The 23809-nt window shown below is 40.5% G+C and overlaps 3 protein-coding genes across 6 annotated transcripts in view; 1 reads left to right on the forward strand and 2 right to left on the reverse strand.

The window, feature by feature from the left end:
• The window catches only part of LOC121313696 (collagen alpha-1(IX) chain), a 40077-nt gene extending 37276 nt beyond the window's left edge, over positions 1–2801 (forward strand). For all 3 annotated transcript variants that reach the window (XM_041246497.1, XM_041246498.1, XM_041246495.1), the window contains 7 exons: positions 39–92; positions 305–355; positions 711–766; positions 1828–1881; positions 2335–2388; positions 2492–2545; positions 2742–2801. In XM_041246497.1, coding sequence (XP_041102431.1) covers positions 39–92; positions 305–355; positions 711–728 — 123 coding nt within the window. In that variant the 3' untranslated portion in view covers positions 729–766; positions 1828–1881; positions 2335–2388; positions 2492–2545; positions 2742–2801. The remainder of the gene's footprint in view (positions 1–38; positions 93–304; positions 356–710; positions 767–1827; positions 1882–2334; positions 2389–2491; positions 2546–2741) is intronic.
• A 9320-nt stretch (positions 2802–12121) lies between these two features.
• Positions 12122–15053, reverse strand: LOC121313697 (leucine-rich repeat protein lrrA-like). The gene has a single exon (XM_041246499.1). The coding sequence runs from the start codon at positions 14062–14064 to the stop codon at positions 13273–13275; it is 792 nt and encodes a 263-aa protein (XP_041102433.1). The 5' UTR covers positions 14065–15053; the 3' UTR covers positions 12122–13272.
• A 2127-nt stretch (positions 15054–17180) lies between these two features.
• LOC121313698 (collagen alpha-1(XXII) chain-like) overlaps positions 17181–23809 on the reverse strand; it is a 128124-nt gene continuing 121495 nt past the window's right edge. For both annotated transcript variants that reach the window (XM_041246501.1, XM_041246500.1), the window contains 3 exons: positions 23485–23667; positions 23088–23165; positions 17181–22837 (listed from right to left, as the gene is read on the reverse strand). In XM_041246501.1, the coding sequence (XP_041102435.1) occupies positions 22650–22837; positions 23088–23165; positions 23485–23667 (449 nt within the window). In that variant the 3' untranslated portion in view covers positions 17181–22649. The remainder of the gene's footprint in view (positions 22838–23087; positions 23166–23484; positions 23668–23809) is intronic.

The following is a 23809-nucleotide window of genomic DNA, read 5'->3' on the forward strand; positions in this document are numbered from 1 at the left end:
GAATCTGTCACATATCAAACTGGTGGTTTTCTTATTAGGGCCACAAAGGTCACATGGGCGAGCCAGGGAAGCCAGGAAAGGATGGTCAAAAGGTTGGAGATTTTACTTTCTTCTTGATTGCTTTTTACTTACAGTTTACTTTGTGAGAAGTTTAAGAACATAGCTGTTAAAGCAACAGAATTACAGGGATCCTGTGACGGGCATCTTCACTGGAAAATAAATGCTGATAATTACAGATGACTGTAACATGAAAGGAATGTGTCTGCACGACTCCTTTGTCATTTCTTCTGCTTCTTTACCTCAGGGAGATTCTGGGTTACCTGGTCCACAGGGCCTGACTGTGCTACTGGGAGCGACTGGATATACTATATATATATATATATATATATAATATATATATATATATATATATATATATATATATATATATCATAATTTATAATTTAAACTTATCATACATGTTTAGATATGACATGAACAATCAAAATCTGTCCGCAGCAATTATGGAACATTCCTAAAAACAGTCCAAGCCCCCAAATAAATCAATTTCTTACTAGACGTGATTCTAAGATTCCTCTCTAATTCCATTTGTAACACCACACCAGCATGTTGTGCATAGAACAAAGACCTTCAACACATTCAGATTGTGTCTGTGTGCAAGGACACAAGAAATGAGCTATTCTAACCGATCTGTGGTAATTGTATTGCTCAGGGAGCTAGAGGGTTGAGAGGATTTCCTGGTAGTGCTGGAGACAAAGGAGACCGGGTAAGTAGGCCAAACAAAGAAGTCATCCACTTTAAATCTGATTTATGCAACATATTTCTTTTTTTTCTTTTTCTCTGACAACCAGCTTAATCTTATACAAAATACGGACTTTTGTGCTGCATTGCCATATAGATATAATATTGCGATATATAATATAATTAGATTTTTCTAATTATAAATATTTTTGTTTATGCAAATACACCTGCATGCATATATATATATATATATATATATATATATATATATATATATATATATATATATATATATATATATATATAGTATAGGTAGCCATCTTGCTTACACTCGCTTGCAGATGTACAGCTGTAACTATGAAATTGAGTGACCTATTACTTGCAAAAAATCCCAAAGTAGTGAGTAGACATGCCGATTTGGATAGAGAACAATTAAATGAACTGGAAGATAGCAAAACAATAAAACAGCTTTATGCTCACTCACTCCTACTTTGTCCCTTCAAATAATGTATTTTTAGTGGTTTGTAAACGCTACAGAAAAACACAAAAAGACACTTGTGAACATTATCCACTGCACTCTGACACAGATCTTGAACAAATTTTTGAAATCCGAGACGTCGTTGAGTTCATTTGTATTCCTCACGTCTGTTCTGCTCAGTATGTCTGCACAGATGGGAAGAAAAAACATAACTCTGCCTTTTTTCCAATGACGAACAATGTTACCGTGCACACTATCAGTTTTTTTAATAACTTTAATTTGCCTCAAATTTGACTTAATTAACTGAGTATTTACTTGTTTCACAAAGTGTGTAAGTTTCAAAGTTATACCCTGACAAACTAACCACATTGGTGTACACAATTGTTTTTGTGATTAGTAAAAAAACAGAATTTTACTAAAAATATATTTATATACAGACTTCTCAGGCACTTATTGCACGCATATATATATATATATATATATATATATATATATATATATATATATATATATATATATATATATATATATATATATATATATATATATATATATATATATATATATAATAATAATAATAATAATAATAATAATATGTATTTCCCCAGGGTCCTCCAGGCTTTAATGGGATCCCAGGACCTACTGGACCATCAGGCCCAGTTGTAAGTATTGTCAAGTAAATAATACATTGTTCTCATTGTGGTTTAGCCATGTAAACTGGGCTTTATCAATAATCATGATAACTCCAAACCACCGTGCATTCCAGATCTGAGCAGTTAAAAACCCTTATAGTCAACACACTATTTTCTCTTTGTTGTAGCTAAAACATATTCTAGAAACATTTTAAAGTATCTTCAGATTTACTTGCCCACCTTGAATTTACAAGATGAATATATTGTACAATAAAATATTGTGACAAAGGCCTAACTAAAGACTTTAGTCTACTTACGGGACAGAAGTTGATTCAGAGTGTCCGTAGCTCTCCCGAATAGCTGTCCCTGTGAAACCAAGCACCCTCAACACTTACACTATTTGTCTATCAGTTATACAATAATAATAAGGCAGTAATAAAAAGTTGTTAGTTGGTGGAGGTAATGTTGATGCTACCTTTTTAGGGACAACAAGGACCAAGAGGAACCCAGGGTTTAGAAGGCCCCAAAGGAGATGAAGTAAGTGATTCCCTTTCCATTCCTTTCTGTTTAGACTGCTAACAGATAACCATTTGCCCACTGGACATATAATGGGTGAAATTGTGTAAACCGTCATTTGTAGGGTGCAGTGGGTCGCAATGGAGAAGACGGTGCTCCAGGGCACAAGGGCGAAATTGTAAGTAATGAAGTTTTTATAAAATATTCAGCACATACAGAGCCTCCCTTCTGCTATTGTGAACATTATTCAGGAAAGTCAAATCTACCTGGTTTGAAGAGAATGGTTATTATTATTGATTGTCTATATCAGTAGTTGTCTGTAATTGAGATAGATAATGATTCTGTGTGCTAATAGGAGTTATTCTGTTCTTAAGGGTCCCCCTGGGAAAGATGGAATTGACGGGAGGTCTGGAGATGAAGGGAAGAGGGTATATGAAACTTCTTCAGTCTGATTTTAAGTTCACATGTTGTTAAACTATTATTTATTCTGGCATTTCCTTGTTTTTTTTCAGGGAAAGCCTGGGATGCCAGGCCTCGTGGGTCCAAGAGGTCTTCTTGGAATCCAGGTGAGTATAAATAGCTCATAGTGGCAGAGTTGGGAGATAGCTTTGTGTTTGGTTGCAAAACAATTCAGGGACACTTTGCTTTTTCTCTAGTATAAAATCTGCACTAGAAAGATATAAAAACACGTTAATGCTGTCAATTAAAAAATATTAAAAAAAAAATTTGAACATTAACATGCTCCTTTGCCAAACACATAAGAAATACACATGTTATATGTATGGTATTTTATGTTTAAATTATGGACAAAAATACCTTTTAAAAAATTCAAGAAAAACACAAGAACTGCCCTCCAGTGAGAGGAAATCTCTGATCAATAGGATAATAGTGTAAGTAAGAAAATATAGAATCACTGATCTCTGGATGTGTTCTATTCTGTGGAAATGTCTACATATCATCACACAATATTATTGAGCTTGAAGAGAGCCTCTTCATGCGCTCTATCAGACTAGAGAATCCTATTCATCATTGTGTTTGTGCCGCACCCCCTGTCCTGCCCAGTTCCTATACCTCTGTTCATGGCATGCTTTTAATAATGTCTGTTTCATGGTTGTTCTTTCTGGCTTTAGGGGCTGCCTGGAGAACCAGGACTGAAGGGTCATGCTGGTGAGAAGGTACTTTGTCAGCTCTGGCTTTCCTGATTGGTGACCTGGTAAAATTGGAGAATTCATAAGGTCATTAAGGGAAATGTTTGCTCTTGTTGACTATGCTCTAATGCTACAGGGTGGAACTGGACCTGTCGGAGAAACAGGACCAGCTGGTCCTCCCGGTAAACCAGTGAGTATCATACAAGGCAATCGATTGCTGGAGTGAGGTCTGGCTATGTAACTTGTTCAGCACTAAGTGACTTTACAGAAAGGCACCCCTAAGATAACTAATTCAAGTTCGGTATCTCATATGTTGAAATAGTATTGCCATACAGGGCAGTCGTTTGTGAAATGCAAATTTTTTTTTGTAGAACTTTTTAACACTTAAGGGAGGATGAAGAACATTTGTAGGGGTTGTGTTGGGTTAGTCGGTTAAAACTAGTAATTTATTATTATTATTATTATTATTATTATTATTATTATTATTATTATTATTATTATTATTATTAGTAGTAGTAGTAGTAGTAGTAGTAGTAGTAGTAGTAGTCATAGTAGAAGTAGTATCGGATCTCTTTGTAATAATAGTTCATTGTGTATTGTGTCATTTTAGTCTGGTCTAATTATTTTTCTTTATCTTAAACCCTAGAGGTTGACTGTTTGCTATTTAATGCAACCAAAATAGGGTTTCTGTTTATTCCAGTTGTACTGTATATTGAAGTATTGTACTGAACTGATAGACAAAGAGAAGGATAGCTGATACCTTTTATTGGACTAACTAAATAATAATTATTCACAAGTTTTCAAGACCTCAAAGGAGGTCTTGAAAGCTTGTGAATAATTATTATTTAGTTAGTCCAATAAAAGGTATCACTTCTCCTTCTCTTTGTCTATCACCTCTGGACTAAAACGGCTATCATTTCATCTAGCTGTGTACTGAATTGCAAACTCTTGCACAGACTATTAACACCCTGGTTTGATTGTTTAAGGGAGAAGCAGGGGAGGCTGGTGAAAATGGATTACCAGGACCAAAAGGACCTCCTGTGAGTAACTGTTCTTACACAACTTCAGAATACTCAAGTATAGACATCAATTGTGCACCTAGCTATAATATTACAGACACCATCACTCAGCATAGGAATAAACTCCATAGCATCGATCCACGATGTTTGTGAGGATCTTTGTGTTAATCAGACTCTAACTAAAAACCTTCCTTTGTTTCAGGGTGAAACTGGAAAACAAGGACCAATGGGTGCAACTGGGCTTCCTGGACTTGACGTGGGTTTAATATGTCTTTAATATTACTTTAAAATACAGGCATTGACTGCTGTTGTTAAACATCTAGACCATGTTTTTGTATGTGCTAAGATGCACAAGGAAAGGATTCAGTAGTTATTTTAGAATTGTGATTTATTGTATAATTGTAATTTTGTGTCTTGACCAACAGGGTGAACATGGTGACAAAGGGGAAGCTGGTCCTCATGGTATAAAAGGTCATACTGGAGAGAAAGGAGAAAAGGTACAGAATTGGCAGAGCTGATGTGTTTCTTTATATGTACCATAGCAGTGCTGAATAGGCTAGACAGGGCCATCATACCATTCCCCTTCTACAAATAACAATCACCTGCATCTGTCTCCACATTTTGGACACCTGCTTTTTGATTTATTTATGTATTAATTTGTATATCTTTCAGTTGTATCCAGTTTTAGTTTTTAGGTTGGTAGGCATGAAGAGACCCTATACAATGGCAAGTCTTCTTGGTCTGTGCATGTATAGTATTTATATATTTCTGTATCTTTTTTTAGGGCCCCGTAGGACCTGCTGGCCCACAAGGGACTATGGTAAATTTCAATTTAATTTGTGTCCTGTGTATTCCAAAGTTCTACTACAACAAGTGAAGTGTAACTGTGATTGCAATTGACAGATTCCACAATAACCAAAGTGTAGCAGTGATTACAATTAGTAGATTCACTACCCTGAAGAATCTATTCAAAATAGAGTGTTCATGAGAAAATGAAAACAAAATGGCGAATCTCTTTTGAAGAATACACATAGAAGGGCTTTTCAAATTATTTGCCAGAATTTCATGTGCCCAGACATGACTAAGGGCACCTTATTGATTTATGGGATGTTTTCATTCACATTGATGACTAAGCAACTCACAAATAAGACTGAAAAAAACTAATTTAACTGTGCTGTTTACGCTATAGGGAAAGCCTGGTGCGCTTGGAAAAACTGGAAATAAAGGAGACATGGTATGTGTTTATTTTTCTTTAATTGGATGTTTAAAGGGTAGGTTTCCCTTGCTTTGTGTATTCTGTGGTCCATGGCTGTGGCTCTACAGTGCTTTGAGAACTACACAGTAGCTCTCAAAGCATTCACCCCCCTTGAACTTTTCCACATTTTATTGTGTTACAACATGGAATCAAAATGGATTTAATTAGTTTTTGCCACTGATCAACACAAAAAAGTCCATAATCTCAAAGTAAAAAATAAAATCTACAAATTGTTCTAAATGAGTTACAAATACAAAAACAGACTTCAATAGGTTTTCCTCCAGGATTTCTCTGTACTTTGCTGCATCCATTTTGCCCTCTATATTCATGAGCTTTCCAGGCCCTGATGAAGAGAAGCATGCCATAGCATGATGCTGCCACCACCATGCTTCACGGTAGGGATGGTGTTCTCAGAATAATGTGTGGTGTTAGGCTTGCGCCAAACATAGCTCTTATCATTGAGGCCAAAAAGCTCTATTTTGGTCTCATCAGACCATAGAATCTTCTTTCACTTGGTCCCAGAGTCTCCCACATGCCTTCTGGCAAACTCTACCCAAGATTTGATGTGAGTTTTTTTCAACAATGGCTTTCTTTTTGCCACTCTCCCATAAAGGCCAGTTTTGTGAAGCACCCGGCCTATTGTTGCTGTATGCACAGTGTCTCCCAGCTCAGCCGTGGAAGACTGTAACTCCTTTAGAGTTGCCAAAGGCCTCTTGGTGGCCTCCCTGACTAGTGACCTTCTGGCCCGGATACTCAGTTTTTGAGGACGGCCTGTTCTAGACAGATTCACAGTTGTGCCATATTCTCTCCATTTCTTAATAATGGACTTTACTGTGCTAGGGGGATATTCAATGCCTTGGAAATGTTCTTATATCCTACCCCTGATTGGTGCTTTTGAAGAACCTTATTCCGGATTTGCTTTGAATGTTCCTTCGTCTTCATGATGTAGTTTTTGTAAGTAAATGTAATAACCAACTGTGGGACCTCCCAGAGACAGGTGTATTTAACCTGAAATCATGTGAAACACCTTAATTGCACACAGGTGGACTCCATTCAACTAATTATGTGACTTCTAAACATAACTGGTTGTGCCAGAGCTTATTTAGCTATGTCATAGCAAAGGGGGTGAATACTTATGTAATCAATTATTTTCTGTTTTAAATTTGTAATTAATTTAGAGCAATTTGTAGATTTTATTTTTCACTTTGACATTATGAACTTTTTTTGTGTTGATCAGTGGCAAAAACTCCTAATTAAATCCATATTGTTGTAACACAATAAAATGTGGAAAAGTCCAAGGGGGTGGCCCTTATGCCCTGTTGGTTTGTTCCAGTGTTTTTGTTTCTTTAATAAATATGCTCACCAGCATTTAAACTGCAGCTTTCTGTCTATGGATTTAATTCCTGCTGGCAGCCAGCCTGGGCTGTGATGCTACCCTGGCACAATCCTGAAAATGTTTAGTTACACATTCATGTATATGTGTTTTACAAATGGATCCTTAAATGGAAATGTGGCCATCCCCCCAACGCTTACACGATTCTAGGACTGCAGCTGTACATTCACTATTCTCCTTTAAAACCACTGTATTACTTTGGATTAAAGTGAAACCAATACATTTCCATAGATTATACTTAGTTGTGTTTAAATGATTGCATTGTAGCTATTTATGTGTGTATGTATTTTTGTATCTTGTGTGACAAAGTGAACTATAAAATATATGGGAAAGTGGTGGAGGGTGTGTATATTGGTCCAAGAGTGACAATGAGCCTGTATCCTCTCCACTAAATTTGGGTCACACAAGTAAATTGCAGTCTTTGACTGCCAAGTCAGAAAAGACTACAATTCCCAGAGTTCCACAGGGGTGACCATTTTGAGACAAGGGTTTTCACCTGTCTCCAATTAGGCAGCCATAAAAGGGCATGGTTTTTTTTTTTTCCCAAACACGAGGTATGTAAAGGAGATGACAGACGGAAAGGCAGAAATAGATTGGTGTTCTACCTAAGGGGGAAACAATTATTGCCTAGTTTAAGGCATGTTTTTGGTTAGTCAGTAAGCAGCTTAGCTGTCTGACTTGTAGAAAGGAGAGTTAAAAGATAGCTGTAAGGTTTAGGTAGCGCTCGGTAATAAAGAGCTAGGTTTTGTTTGGTTTATTTTGTTTACATTGTTGGAATTTGGTTTGTGTGACTCTGGATACAGAGAACACCATCCTGAAATAAACATACAGGCCGCGCCCTGTTTAAAACAAAATACTGTGGTCCAGAGTGCTTGGTTCCTGTCAGACTGTGTTCAAGACCCGAAAGGACAGTGACAAAACATCCCAGTCTGTCACACTTGTTTATTACTTTCCTAATCCCACAACTCTTTTAGTTGAACTAGTTTATAGGGTGCTTCAGCTTGACCTCTGCATTACTCTGATGTATTGATTGTTTGATTTGTATAAACTGATTGTATAGACTGCTGTTGATATGTGTTTCACAGGGTCCTATTGGCATTCCTGGGATTAATGGAGAGGTATGATTTTTATATCTATTTTTATATCCTTACAGCAGGCTGATCATGTTCAGGTATCTTCCCTTTCCTTCCCTGCTAACATGCATTATCAGAGGAGACTGCAGTACACCACGACATACCGTATGCTACATTCATTAGCAAAAGGGCTAACTGAGCATAAGTCGGTTTTTCAAAACCCAGAGCAGAAAGGCTAGTGTTTCAAACCTCAACCATTTCTTTCCAGAATAAAACACTTGTGAACACTTTCTATATGATCTGAAGCCCTTCTAATTTCAGCGAGGAGTCAAAGGAGACAAGGGACCAAAGGGGCCAGAAGGCCACCGTGGACAACCAGGCCACATGGGACCTACTGGGCCCCCAGGCCCTCGTGGGATGGATGGGAACAGGGGTATTCCAGGCCAGCCTGGTCCGCAGGGTCTTCCTGTAAGTACCATTAAACCACTAGGTTTTGCTTGTTGCAGTTCACCCCCAAACCTGTACAAACAATGAGGTAATGTGTTATATTTCACAACAAGGCTTATTCTCAATGCACTCCTAACATCTTATTCAATTGTCTTGGACAGATTTCTATAGTGCCCATATACATCACATCATTGTATTCCCCTTACCCAGTAACCAGACAATCGACATCTTGCTTATAACTGTCAAATGTTTGATCGTAATGGCTTTTTGTTGATTCCTGACAACAACAACCTAATAGTGAAAACAAACACAGTAGAAGACACTTTGCTGTATAGTCTGCAAAGTTTTTTATATTGAAATATAATTATATTACCTAGGATACTATTATAAACACAACTAGGTGCAGCTAACATTGCACAGGGAATAGTTATAGCAGTGCAACTGTCTTCTGGGAGATCTGCTGGAATGTACTGCTGGAGGAATCTAACTATGTTTTCGTTGGGTCCTTTTCCATTAGCCTAATGCTTTTCATATTACCACACAGGGGCAAGAAACAAGTGAGAAGAGAATCAAGGAAATTTGCAACTCCATGATTCAAGGTTAGTATTGTTAACTCCCTCCTTGTTTAATTCCAAATTATGGGCCACATTTCTCAAAGCGAATTACTACGATCCTATCTGTGAATTCTATTTTCTAAAAGGAATAAAAACCAATAGCAATTTTTAAGACTCATTGCAAATCACTAAATGACATGTCTGAGGTGTTTAGTTCTTCTTTGGAACAGTTTTTTTTTTTTTTTTCTTTCAGATACAAAGTACTTGACAGTTTGAAGTGAAGAGCTTTGCGAATAAAGCCCTATGTGTACTTTTCACATGATAGACAATCTGATGTTCATATGTAGGGTTTATTCCAAAATAAAATCTTGCTTACAGAAGCTGCAGCATACAATAAGGTTTTAACAATGTGTCATGTTTTAGAAATGTAGTGTAAATGTAGTGAACCAACATGCACTTAGCTGGCAATTCTATGACTGTGAGGATTGTAAGGCTTCTGCCAGAATAAAGTTGTGGAGAATAACATTTCCCTCAATAAAGAGTTCAGACAAGTCATTTTCAAAAGGTTTCTTTTTCACATTTCATTACCCTGTCCTCACAATCGGTTACACAGTCAGTTATATCTGCAGTACAGCAAAAGTTCACGTCCAGTATTTAGTACAAGCTCTGAAAATACATTCAGATTACATTTACGTTTGATATCACTCATGACTGTCAACTGCATGCACTTCAATTAGTGAGCGTCACACTCCCACAATGCATCTGCTCCACTGGGAGGTGGGTTGAGACATCAGCCTCCAAAAGCACTAACCTTAAAGGTGCAGAGCTAGAATATGCAAAAACAGGATGGATCTCTATACATGAACAACATGTATTTAACAAAGTTATTTACCAACACATTTGTTGGAGTAGGTATATGTATTAAATTACAGGGATGGTTCAATGCCCATGTATTTTCAAGTGTATCCCGTTATTGCTATTATTACCTGTTTAATTCCAGACCAGATTGCCACGCTTGCTGGTAGTCTCAGGAGTCCAGTTGTTAAAGGAGCACCGGGCCATCCTGGAGCCACTGGTCTCCCGGGACCACCAGGGCCACCTGGGTCTGAAGGACATCCAGGACAAAAAGGCCCTATGGGTCCCAGAGGGGAGCAAGGATTCTATGGAGAGCCTGGACTGAAAGGTACCAACAACTGAGACCTACTGTATGCAGCACCTTCTAATACTGCATCCAAAAGTACAAACACATTGAATAAACATGTTTTATTTCAAGAAAGGGATAACTAACCTGCCTCAAATTGAAACAGTGCTGAAGCACCGTCCATATGGTGGTGACTACGGGAGCCACCTCCAAGAGCGACACATCTACTGTAGATGCTGAAAAGACAAAGATGCCTGTGATAGCACCGTGTAACAATTTTTTTTTTTTTTTTTTAATTTTTTTTTTTTTTTGTTCCTGGGTAGTAAGTGTTATTTCCTAATTGCTTATGCCTTAAAAGTATAGAAAATGGCTATTATTTCCCACAAACTTTGCTTTTGTGACCAGGATAGTGATATTTCAAAATATCACTATTTCCAATGGGAAAACGGGCAAATGTGTGTCTTTTCATTAACATAAATACAGTATAATCGTAAATCTTGCAAAACTACTCACTTCTAAATATTTTGTAGTCATTTTTGTATTACTTTAGTATAAATACATGTTAATTTGGATTCATATGTTGTTTTTTTCTGACTTTATGTGAATGAAAAGACACACATTTGCCCGTTTTTCCATTGGAAATAGTGATATTTTGAAATTTACCTGTCCTGGTCACAAAAGCAAAGTTTGTGGGGAATAATAGCCATTTTCTATACTTTTGAGGCATAAGCAATTAGGAAATAACACTTACTGCCCAGGAACAAAAATTGTGTTACATAGTGTAGATGGCCTGAGCTAACTGTTGAGGTTGTGTGGCAATTCAAGCAGTTATATCAGAGTTCTTATATTGCTTGATATAACTAGCAAGAGCTGGTGATCGTTGTTGGTTTTACGATAGATGTCAAAGATTCTGATTTAAAAGGGCATGTTTAATCCTTTGATCTATTGCCCTTTTAACAGGTGACAAAGGGGAAAAGGGAGAACGTGGAGAAGCTGGAGTTGGAAAGCGTGGGAGTTCGGGACCACCAGGACCTCCAGGTATTGAGAATTGGGTGCTAATGAATATTAAGATGTCAAACTAAGAAACCCAACACACTTCTGACTTTTTATTGAGCCATAATGTTCCTTTAAAATTACATTGAGGACAGCTCTGTAAAACAGTGACTCAGTTGTTAGCCCTTGACCAACAGCAATTCTTTTTAAACAGGGTGCAGTCGATGGCATTCGTTGTGTTTTCACATGTAACAGGGAATAAAACATGAAGGTTATCATCCTATTCCCCCAATTACACATGACAGATGCAACTACCTGCTGCATAAATGGAAAATGCAGGACACACCAAATTGTCACTGCGGTGAAGTCCCAACTGTCCACTGCTTTTGTGAACAATTCCCCCTGTGAATTCCAGGATGTATACTTTAAATCCATATAGTGACACATGAGGCTGTTAAATGGCTTTCAAACCTCAATATTCAAGAAGAGAGAACACTGGCATTCTAAAATGTCATGCTCTGTTTGCAGGAGAATCTGGTCTAGATGGTGTTGGCAAAGCTGGTCGTGATGGTGCTCGCGGGGAGAAGGGAGTTCCGGGGGAAACTGGTTTTCCAGGCTCTCGGGGTCCCAGAGGCCCACCTGGGGTGTGTGATCCCACAAACTGCATGGGGCCCCCACCGATGTTCATGCCAGTGAGCGGGAAAAAATCTTCCAGTATGAAGGGCCCATAAAAAAAGAAGAAACCTAAATATAAGTTATACAGTATGAGAGATCAAAAATAAAGGGTTCATGCACTGGTCATGGCCAAGAACTTGAACTGTCCCATTTCATGAAAGCTTTGAAGACTTGTGGGCTGTGCTTGTTAACCCTTGATCTTTAAGCTTTCACATGGCAGTGATGCCTTGTATGTTTATATAAATGAATCTACCCTTGATGTTGAATTGTCCAAAATTTGAATATACAGACATAAAAAGATGTTGCAGATTATCCCATTGATTTATTATTCACTGACTACTAATATAGTATTGAGGTAATGAGCAATTAAGCTGGTTCTTGTTTATCTGAATAGTCCAATCCATTATACGAGAGCAATAAGGGGCTTATTCATGCAAACTACTTTTAAACCTTCATAAGAGCCTGGATGGATAAAGCATAACATCATGTCTACTATTTAAATGACATTTCTTCATAGCCAGTTAAATTTTCATACTGTGGGCCATATTCACAAAACATTTACCCAATGCTAAATTAACACCTTTTGTTAAATAAATACATAAGTTAAAATAAATTTGGTGATACCATAAGGACTGTCAGGTTGAAAGGTTTAATCATCAATATTCAATCTCATAAAATACAAGCCTTCCAATTGTTAAATACACAGACATACTGCTTCACCAGACTAAATACAATCCACAGTTATTCCATGTATCTAATGCATGCTTTTGCCAGCAAGTGTCACATTTGAAAAATATCAAACTGATACATTTATTTTAAACTGACCTTATTAACTGTCTTGCTATAATTATCTGCTAGGTCAAAAACTAATCAAAATCGCAAAGCGATTGTTTCAAGGGGATTCTTTTATTCGTGGGCTCAAGCATGGATTATACTATGTGAACTATAGAAACAATGCAGACTTCCCGAGGCCCAGTTGTATTTATCAGGGATTATCATTGTGTGGCTGTATTCAAATCATCAGCAGGAGACTGAAAGAATGCATTAAGGATTCAAGAAATTGGCTTTTCTTTATTTGTATTTTTGCAAGTTACAATTTTTCCAACAATTTATTTTTGGATGGTTCTGCAGACCTTTCATGTTGAAAGGTGCTTATAAGGTCAGCTAAATAAGCTGCTTGCTTAGCATCACTGTTTTCCATATTATTTTATATCATTTTCCAGGCTGTAAAATATTGTTTGATTTCCATAGGGCCTCCTCTGCAGATCTCTAGTGGAGGGTTTTCAAGTGGGTTTCCTTCAAAGTTTGAGGAACACTGATTGTCCCCCCATTCCAAGTTCACAAGGTCCCCAAACCTCCTGGGAAGGGTCCTCAGATTGTTTTTGCCCAGCCACAAAGTGTGAATGCTCCTCAGTTTACTGAAAGTCTCAGGCAGGCTTTCCAACCTGTTGAAGAACAAGAGCAGGGTCTCCAGCTTTGCCAGGTTCTCAATGCTGGGAGGGATCGTCCTGATCTTGTTATCACTGGCATCCAAAAACATAAGGTTTCTCATATGGCAAATCTGGATTGGAAACTCCCTGAAGGCATTATTGGCCAGGTGTAAGCTGGCAAGCTTCTGGAGCTTCCCAAACTCTTTGGGAAGGAAACTCAAGAAGTTATTGCTGAGGGTCAGTCTCTCCAAGTTCTTTAAGGCTCCTATCTCAGCAGGGATGACTTTCAGCTCATTGGTGTCTAGATTAAGTATAGACAGGTTCCTTAGCTGTCCAATTTCTCTCGGGACCAAATCCATCCTGTACGTCAGGCAGCTCTCCCGCTCTGGGCTCATCTCAAGGACTTTCAGTTCCTCCAGATCAAATACCTCCAAGGGTACCGAGATCAGTTCTTTCCCTTGCAATTTCAGCCTCCTTTTGCCACCCTCAGTGGGATCTCTTTCCAACCTGTATTTCCAAGACTTGTCCCCATTCAAGACCAGTGAGAGGTGGGACTGTGCAGGGTTCATCCTGCTGCACTCTCTCCTTCTCTCTGCACCACTGAAGAAGAAAATGGTCCCCTTACACCGAACACATTGTTTTTAAACTCCCTTTTGTTATGCTAAATACATACAACAATAAAAAAAAAAAACATAATAATCTCCTTACAGAGGAAAGGCAGAAGCTGTTTAAATGTTTCCTCTTCAAAGTTCTTCCGTTTTTATTTGTTCTTCACTGCTTTGCACTAGGGATAGTTGTATAGCGTCTCTTGGTTGCCTAGCTACCAAAGGTAAAGTAAACACAGTGCTTTCTATGCTGCTCCCAATATGTACGGTACAAAGCTCACTGCAGCTCCTTTGTCAATTTGACAGTTTATACACACTGCTATTAAATAATACGGTAGGTTACTTTCCTAAGTAACCATACACACACATTTCATTCACAGAATTTTCCATATACAAAACGTACTGTACAGAGGATTAAATACTAGCCCCGAAACAAAACAGCCTGTGAAATCCAGCATCAATTAGGAGTAGGATTATACAGTGCTGGATTACAGAGACACTGTAAAATATTGTACCCCAAAGAAATGGCAATGAATTAATGACAAACTATTTGAACACTTAGTTGTAGTGTTAAAATAATATGCCAGGTAAGGTGTTTTAGTACAAAGGAACATTTACTAAATATTATTTATTTACGCATTGAGAAATATTCTGTTTTAGGGGGAAAAAAGTATTAATTTAGTTATTGTGAAAGGAGTAGGGCACTGACATGACAAAACGTTCGGTTACTTACAGTAATCTTGGTGCCCTGAAAGAGAAGACAACCACCAACCAAGAAGACAACCACCAACCAATACTTTTGGAATATGCCTGCCTTGGGTAGGTATTAGTTGAGCATTTTATGTCAGAGCTGTCGATAGGCCCCTCCTTGGAGTGATGTCTTCGGTCCCGCCTGCCAAAGGAATAAATAGTCGCTTCCTCTTTTGCATTGAACCGCGAATGTGAGTGATGCGACCTCGCAAGGTTTGGTGGTCATCTTCTCTTTCAGGTAACCAGGGTTACGGTAAGTAACCTAACGTTCCCTTTCAATTCGAATAAGACCACCAACCAATACTTTTGGGAAAAGTATACCAAAGACTTCGCTAGAGAGCCTGAAAGGACAGCATACAAGGGTCGTCTTGCTACTGCCATCTAGTGTTGATGGTGTGTGTGTGTACAACCTCAAGGTTCCTTGCGCCTAATGAAGGCGTATAAGGATCTACCACATTAAGTCGGTAGAACCTGGTGAATGTATGTAGAGTAGCCCAGCTAGCTGCAGTACAAATATCAGTCAATGAGGCACCTTTAAAGAGGATCCATGACATAGCCACACCTCTGTTAGAGTGTGCGGCCACCATCCCATATAGGGGTAGGCTGGCATTATCATATGCAGTTGATACTGTGTCCACAATCCATTGTAACAGTTGCTGCTACGAGAGGGCTTGACCCAAGGTCCTTTCGCCATAGTAAACGAAGAGCTGGTCGGACTTAAACAGTGCTTTTGTCCTATCCACATAATCTCAAAATGCCCTCACTGGGCAGATGGAATTCAGTTTCCTATCATCCTCCGAATCAAAGGGAGGGGGATGGAAGGCCTCTAGTTCCACTGACTGGCTCAAGTGGAAAGTCTGTAATCACTTGGGTAGGAATGCACGGTCCATGTGTAACGATAGCCTGTTTCCATTATCCCAAACGCACATACAGGAACTGTGCACAGACAGAGCCTGCACTCACTGACCCACTTAGCAGAGGTGAAAGCCAATGAAAAAGGCTGTCTTCATAGAGAGATAGTTCAGCTCTATGGAATGTATAGTCTCAAATGGTGCCTTAATGAGAGCCTCCAGTACCCCGTCTAGACTCCACTCGAGGAGGGCGTCCTTTCTATGGGGAAGCAACCGCCGAGCACCTGTTAGAAAACGGGTCGGCAGAACATGGGTGCCAGGGAATACTGAGTTTATAGGGATGAGACATGTAGCTATAACTGCCAAGTACACTATCAGTGTAAAAGGGGACCTGCCCACATCTAGCAGATCTTGCAGAAACTGTAAAATAATTGCTATGGGGCAGTAGATGGGGTAATGACACCACTTCTGAAAATACCTCCATTTCTAAGAATATAATGCTCTTGTGGCGGAAGCCGTAGCATTCTGCAATATACTAACTACTGCATCTGAGAGCCCAAGACAGTCCTATTCAGGGGCCAGACCCACAAATGGAGTCTGCCCGGTTCTGGGTGCCAGAGGGTGCCTTGAGCCTGACTGTGCAACAATATTTCTTAGGGCTGGCCCAGCAGCAGCTGGCAAAGGTTCAAGAACCAGATTCTCCTGGGCCATCTGGAGGCCACTATGAGAACTGTTGCTTTGTCTCTCTTGACCTTTTCTAGAAAGACAAGGAGCAGCGATATCGACCGGAAAGCATATAAAAGCACTTTGAGCCATTTGTTGGCTAGGGCATCTACACATCGTGGACCTCCACAACTGTGAAGGGAGAACCACAAGGGGCCAATAAGTCATCTCTTCCAAGGCAAAGAAATTGACCTGGGCTTACTTAAAGCAATCCCAATTGTGCTGCACCACTTGAGGGCGGAGTCACCATGCTGAGGGGTGAAGACCCTCCCTCGAGAGGAGGTCTGTCACCTGGGGAGGAGAACAGCCCCGGAGTGATAGTAAATGCTTCTTTGCCCAGATCAACAGCCAAAAGGCTATGCAGTGTAACCCCGGGGACAGGAAAGGCTGGAGAACAAGGTGTACTGGTTGGAACTCCAGTGTATTTATGTGCAGGGATGTCCAGCGGCCTGTCTAGGACCCATTGACTCCTCTGCCTGCCCTATGCTGGTGGAGACAAACCAGCCACTTGCACAAAGGCGTAGTGATGGGAGAGATACACAGCTGTCAAGTGGTGACGATAGACACATCCAACCTGTAGTGATAGGAGTGATACACACCTGTCAAGTGGTGACGACAGACATATCCAACCTGGAATGATGGGAGTGATGGGAGTGATACACACCCGTCTAGTGGTGACGACAGAAACATCCAACCTGGAGTGATGGGAACGATGGGAATGATACACACCTGTCAAGTGGTGACGACAGATGCATTCAGGTTGGATGTGTCTGTCGCCACCACTTGACAGCTGTGTATTACTCCCATCACTACACCTTCGTGCAAGTGGGAGGTTTGTCTCCACCATAGCAGGGCTTCTCAACATGTTGACAGTGTCTGTTTCGCTTGGGGTGTAACCGAAAGGAATTGAGCCACGCTTGAGTACACAGTAACCCCAGTTGGATAGCTGATGAGGCTGCAGCCATCAGACTCAATATTTTTTGATGCAACACCAATTGCACTGTGAACCCTTGTTGAGACAGGGCTAGACAGTTTTGAATAGCCACTACTCTGTCGTCCGCCAGGTTGGCTCGTATGGTGAGTGAATTCAGCTGGAGACCCAAGAAGACCATACTCTGCTGCCTTGTTGAGAGTGAGACCTAGTCTCGCTAGATGGTTTGTCACTGTCACCCTGTGGGCCACTGCTCCTTCCTGTCCGGGAACAGATCACCCTGTCATTCAGGTAGTTCAGCACCCTGATCCCTTGCAGCTACAAGGGAGCTTAGGATTGCAACCTACCTCCCACCTCTGTTGTAAACCAGTCACCCGGCCGGACAGACCTGAGGATGTAACGATGTGTGACCATCTGGAACCTCCTCTCCCTCAAGAACCCTGTGAGGTGTCTCAGGTCTTGGATGGGGCGAAGGCAGCTATCCTTTTTTGGCATCAGAAAGTCTCTTGAGTAGAACCCATCTTCTTGAGAGGTGGAGTCTACGAGATGGATGGCTTGTTTGAGAAGTAGTTTCTCTATTTCTTGCCTGAAGGCCAGAACCTGGAGAGGATCATCCACGGATATGTGCATCTGGTGTGTATGGTGGCAAAAACCAAGGAGTCCAAGGTGCAATTGCTCCAGTATTGCAGCTGATGTTGTGTGAATGGGTGGACCTGAGGTTGGGACGGAGCACACTGAGGCAGCTGACTAGGGCGACAGCCCTGGAACTTCCTCCTGGAGCACTGCTGCTTGGAAGCACCACACCATGCATTGCCTTTTCCTTGCAGGAGGGTCTGGTTGCCTGCTGCTGTGGTGGACTGCAGACAGTGCCTTAGGTAACCCAGAGGGGCCATGGGAATTGGGACTGTCCGGGTTATTGTGTTTGCCTGGGAAGATTTCCAGCAGCTCGACCTGCCCCGCACTTGAGCACGGAGAGGGAGTTTTGTGGGTTGCGGGCACGCAGGGTCCTGGGGCAACTGAGTACTGTATGCACTGGATACACCAAGTGCACCAAGCACCGTGTGCACTGAGGCACCGAAGTACAGTGCACACCGTTTGCAGCAAGCACCAAGTGCAATAAGCACCATGTGCACTGAGGCACCGAAGTACAGTGCACACTGTGTGTACCAAGCACAAAGTGCACCAAGCACCGTGTGTACCGAGGCACCGAAGTACAGTGCACACCGTGTGCACCAAGCACCAAGTGCACCAAGCATCGTGTGCACCGAGGCACCAAAGTACAGTGCACACCATGTGCACCAAGCATCGTATGCACTGAGCACCATGTGCACCATGTGCACCGAGGCACCGAAGTACCAAAGGCTTAGCATGCACTGAGGTACCAAAGCACCGGGAGACAGCTAATGCTGCGGTGATTATCCTAACCTTGTGTAGTAGGCCACCTTGTCAGCGTGCAGCATGCAGCAGGGGAGACACACAGGCCTAAGCTACGCGGGCGAGAGCTCAGTAAGTTGAGAGAAAAAAGAGAGAAGGAAGAACACACTTTTTTGAAGGCCCAACGCACCGAGGTGGGCGGGCCAAGGCAGCCGGTGAGGTCTACTCAACAGCTGGGCAGGCTAAAACACAGCCCCAGTGGACGAACACATGGCTCACTGACTGTTGTCTATTTTGCCCAAGCTGCGCTAAGGACAGCTGGCAGAATCATTCAACGGAGGGCGCGGCAAGCCGAGCCCTGGCAGAGGAACAGTGTTTTCCCTGCACATGCACACACCAATACTGCACAGGCACTGACACTCATAGCCAGGAAAAGACGGCCTGTCACACAAGTGAAGCAGACTGTGAAGAAGAAGGAAAAAAAGACACTCAAAATGGAGCCACTGATTCCACGAGAGTGGCAAGCTGGCTCTCAGCATGAATTCAAGGAGATTACAGTCGACTCAGAGGAGCTCTTTCAAAAACACACTCAAGTTGGTGTTACACAGAAGCGTATCTTACCGTAGTCGAGGCAAAAGAGGAAGTGAGCTCTGTGAAGTAACTGTTTGTTCCCTCAGGAGGCGGGACCAAGGACATCACTCCACGGAGGGGCCTATCGGCAGCTCTGACATTAAATGCTCACCCAAGGCAGGCATTTCCAAAAAATATTGGTTGGTGGTCATCTTCGAATTGAAAGGGAATGACAGTCACCAGTACAACAGAGTTGGCTTACTGTCCTTGAACTCCCCATGAGGCAAACAGACACTGAAGTGAATCCAAACTGGGTACATAGAGGCTAGCTGTACTGATACAACTAAGGGTTTTAAAGTAAGGCAATCTCTGTACACCAGTTAAATGGCCCTTTATGCAAGCAGCAAATTATATATGTTTTTATATCTTGGGGTTTGTTGTATACATTTATAAAATACATATTGAAAGGTCTAACTTTGATGTTGTAAGTGAAAAAATATAAAAAACAGAGGGTGTTTTATGTAAAATGAACCTGTACCAAACTTTATTAGAGATTAGATTGCAGTTTAGCATTTTCATAAGGAAGAGGAGAAATCAGAGTAAAACAGCACCGTTCTATATATGCAACACATGCTACAGCTCAACTTGAAATCATTTCTAACCAGCATGTTGAGACCCTTAAAATAATTTAACAAACACTCATAGTTTACGCCGGTTCGTTGCGGCCGTCTGAAAAAAAACAATCTTCATTATGTTGAGGTCACGAGATAATTTATCTCAGGATCTCGAGAGAATAGTCATAATTCAGTTTTCCTAAAATAGATCAATTATGTCAGGAAAACTAACATAATCACTTCAATTTTCTTGAGGTCCTGGGAGAAATGATCTCGACATGAGAGAGGTTTTTTTTATTATTATTATTTATGGCCTCAACGAGCCACCGTATATAGTTACACATGAATAATGAATTATATTTCAAGCCCAAACATACAATAGGAAAGGGAAAAAACAACACACTGTTATTACTAAGGCACTATTGCCAAAAAACCCAACAAAACATAAACAAAATCTGCACCTTTAATAAATAGTTTAGCAATAAAGGTGCTTTTCTGTATCCTGTATTGCATCAAACAGGCATGGGCTGCAATGTACTAAATAAAGCTGAAGCATGCAAGTATTTTCTTTTGGAGTTGAATACTTATTCTTCATGTAATGTTTAGGGCATAATAAGACACCATTTTCTTTTATATTTGGAACATTGACTAACACATTCTTGTCATTTACTGTAGTCAATGTAAAAATGTTTTATATTAATATTTTGTGAATAATCACAGGACCAAAGTCATCCATTCAGCAACTTTCCTGCTGTTGGTAATTTAACAGGTAACACCAGGCACTATTAACCATTAGCATTTAGAACAAATATTTTTACTCTGACGGTTTAAAACAATGACCTCTACAGTATGTACTTATAAGAGTACAGGTGGAGTTAGGCATTCGCACAAACAGGCATAAACATAACCTGAAGGGAACTGGAAGAAAATCTGAATTCTTTCCTCACACCAATCTTGGAAAAAGCACCCAAAGCACTGTCCCATGTAAAGTGTTGCTGATTTCCAAATTACTCATGGTAGAAGGGTATGAAAAAAATATAATAAGAGCAAGCAACAGCTGACAACCCTGTAAAGACTAGAATGTGAAGAGCAATAAGGAAACCACTTAGATAACCAGACCGCCAAACCTTACTGTGTGAAATGTGATGTGGAAAGTTGTTTTTTTTTGTTGTTGTTTTTTTTCCCCCAAGTCAATCAAAATCTGAAGAATCTAGACATTTTACAGTCCTGTAGAGGGACTACGCAGCTTCAATGCCATCCACGCTTGTGGTGACCCAACAAAATACTAGATATGGTAAATGTGGTCTGACACATTTTTCAGGACACTGTAATTATGACCTAGTCTAACATGAATACTGACAGGTATGCAGACTGGGTTTCGAGTGTAAAGTAACAGTCCACCAGGGACTGCATTAGGGGCACTAACTGTCACTTTTATTCTGAAACAGACTCAAATGTAATGCATTATTCTTGTACTTTTTTTCTTCTTTTGGAGTAATGATTCTTGGCCTTGGCATACAATCAGGATAATTTTTAATCAATAAATTGTTACCAGGCAAGTTGATACAATTAAAAACGATATATAGGCAGAACATAAACTTTGTTTCTCCTTAACCATTGGCACAAGGGCTGTTGAATCAGCACACATCCCAGGGTTCAAAAGCCCTGTATTGTCAGTGGAACGGGTACAGGGCAAGAGAGATGAAACCCTGAGCAGTAAAGCAGCTGTGAAGAATACTCTCTAGTTACACAAGTACATAACTTTGTGAGGGAAGTCAAAGTAGGCCTCTGTCATACTAGACTTGCTAACCTATAATAAAAAGCTGATAATGGCATGTAAGAAAGAACGGTTATCTAATTTCTGAGATGCATTACTTTGCATCACAAACCCATTCATCGATTTCAGGAGGAGCATGTTCAATTGGTCAAAGAAAGCTTAGAGTTTGCATTTGATAACATCATTGTCAAAAGAATGTCTATTTTTATTACATTTTCTGTTGCTTATTGGGTTTATCACTCTTATTATTACAAAAATTGGGAAAACATTTGTATTTGTTATTGATGAAGATTAAGAAGAAATGGCTCTTGGGAAGACTTTTTTGTTGTTGTTGGCACGCTGAGATCACAAGACAATCAGAGCAGCCCTTGCAGTCATTGTAAAGATGTATTACTTTAGTCCAAGTCAAGGTCTGCTAGGCAAATTATTTCTTTACCCAAAGTCAGATAATCCAACCCCACGGAGTCCAAATACCAAGCTTGTGTCACAAGCAGACACTGGGATAACCAATCTGCCTGAACCTGAACTTATGGCACACACACACAGTTTTAAACCAATTCTCAGACCTCTTAAGAGAACTGAAAACTGTGGTAAATGCCTGTGGCCCAACAGGATTTTTCTAAGACAGCAAAACACTAGGAGGATAAGGTGATTCCCTTAGTTAAAGTCATGACACAAGCAAAGAATGCAACAGGAACAACGAGGGCCATTTTGTCTAGCCACTGCTGGCTATTTGAACACAACAGCATGAGTATCATTGTTACATTATATTAATAACAATTCCCTGACAAGAAAGACAAAAATCCCAAAATATCTCGCAGGAAAAAAAAAAAAAAAACTGACCGGCAGCAACTGTTGCTAGTAAATCCCAAATTGGGTATTGAAAACATTTTGTTTGTTAAAAGTCCAAGTTCATAAATTACATTATCCTTTGCAGTTTCTGTACATGGTTTATTGGTTTAACGCCCCTTGACATTGGGAGGCCTGGCAGCCAGACTTGCATAGTAAGCACACTGAGAGGGGTCACACACTCCGGCGGGCCCTGGAGGTCCAAGTGGGCCGGGCGGGCCAGGGTTTCCTGGCTCTCCCTGGGCCCCCGCTGTTCCAGGCAGTCCATCCTTCCCATAGCCAGGGACGCCTGGGATACCTATTGAGAGAAGGAAAGGAAAGAGTCACGTTTCTCTTCGGGGGCAATTCAGTCATAACTAGGATTGAGCTCAATTGTGCCCTTGATTTGGACTTGTTTATAGTGTCATGGATGGAGCACAAACTTGTCTGAGAACAATAAAAAGAAGACTTAAAACTAATGAAAGTATTACAGCATAAACCATGAGGACTCTGATGATCCATGAACAGAATGCCCAAAACCTAAAGGCATGTCCACACAGAGGACGTACCCGCAGGCCCAGTGGGACCGATTTCTCCTCTTTGTCCAATTCCACTTTCGCCCCTCTCCCCCTTTGCTCCTCTTTCGCCTGAAAATGTAGAAAAATGTGTCAAAGCACCACATGCTAAATAAAAGAGCTGTATTGAAAGTCAAGTGTACTTTCATAACTGTATTTTCCTGTTCCATGAAACGATGGAAATTTCTTTTAACTTAATAGAGAATTTTGTGTTGTATTTCCTATATCAACAGAGACAAAAAGAATGTCTGATGTAATTTACTGTAAATGTCAGGAAAACATTGGACAGCTTTTGCATTTCTTAACCTACCACAGTCAAATTTGTTAGCATGTAGAGTCACCCTGTAAATCTATATTGAGGTATATATAGGTATATATAGGTATATATTACTCTTTGGACCCATTGGTCCTCGGGGACCCTCTGCCCCGTTCAGCCCCGGGCTTCCTGGCTCTCCTGGGGGACCTGGGCTCCCTGGACGCCCCTCTTTGCCTTCAGGACCAGGGGGACCGGGCCGGCCAGGAGAAGATTTCACATATGCTGGCTGCATCTGAGCCATGAGGTAAGCCACTTTAGCTGAAGATAGAGATGGAGAGCAAAAAGAAATTAGGTGAACTCCATTCTAAATTTAAAGCTTATATCATCATCATCTAGTTTTAGTACTCTTTATCTGCTACAGTCAACTACAGTAAGTCTCTGAAAAGTCTCCTGACAAAAC

This window comes from Polyodon spathula, chromosome 3 (genome assembly GCF_017654505.1).
Source record: "Polyodon spathula isolate WHYD16114869_AA chromosome 3, ASM1765450v1, whole genome shotgun sequence".
Taxonomy (NCBI): domain Eukaryota; kingdom Metazoa; phylum Chordata; class Actinopteri; order Acipenseriformes; family Polyodontidae; genus Polyodon; species Polyodon spathula.

Excerpts from the sequence above, each read along its gene's own strand:
- LOC121313697 (XM_041246499.1), bottom strand. The coding sequence starts at position 14,064 with ATGAACCCTGCACAGTCCCACCTCTCACTGGTCTTGAATGGGGACAAG.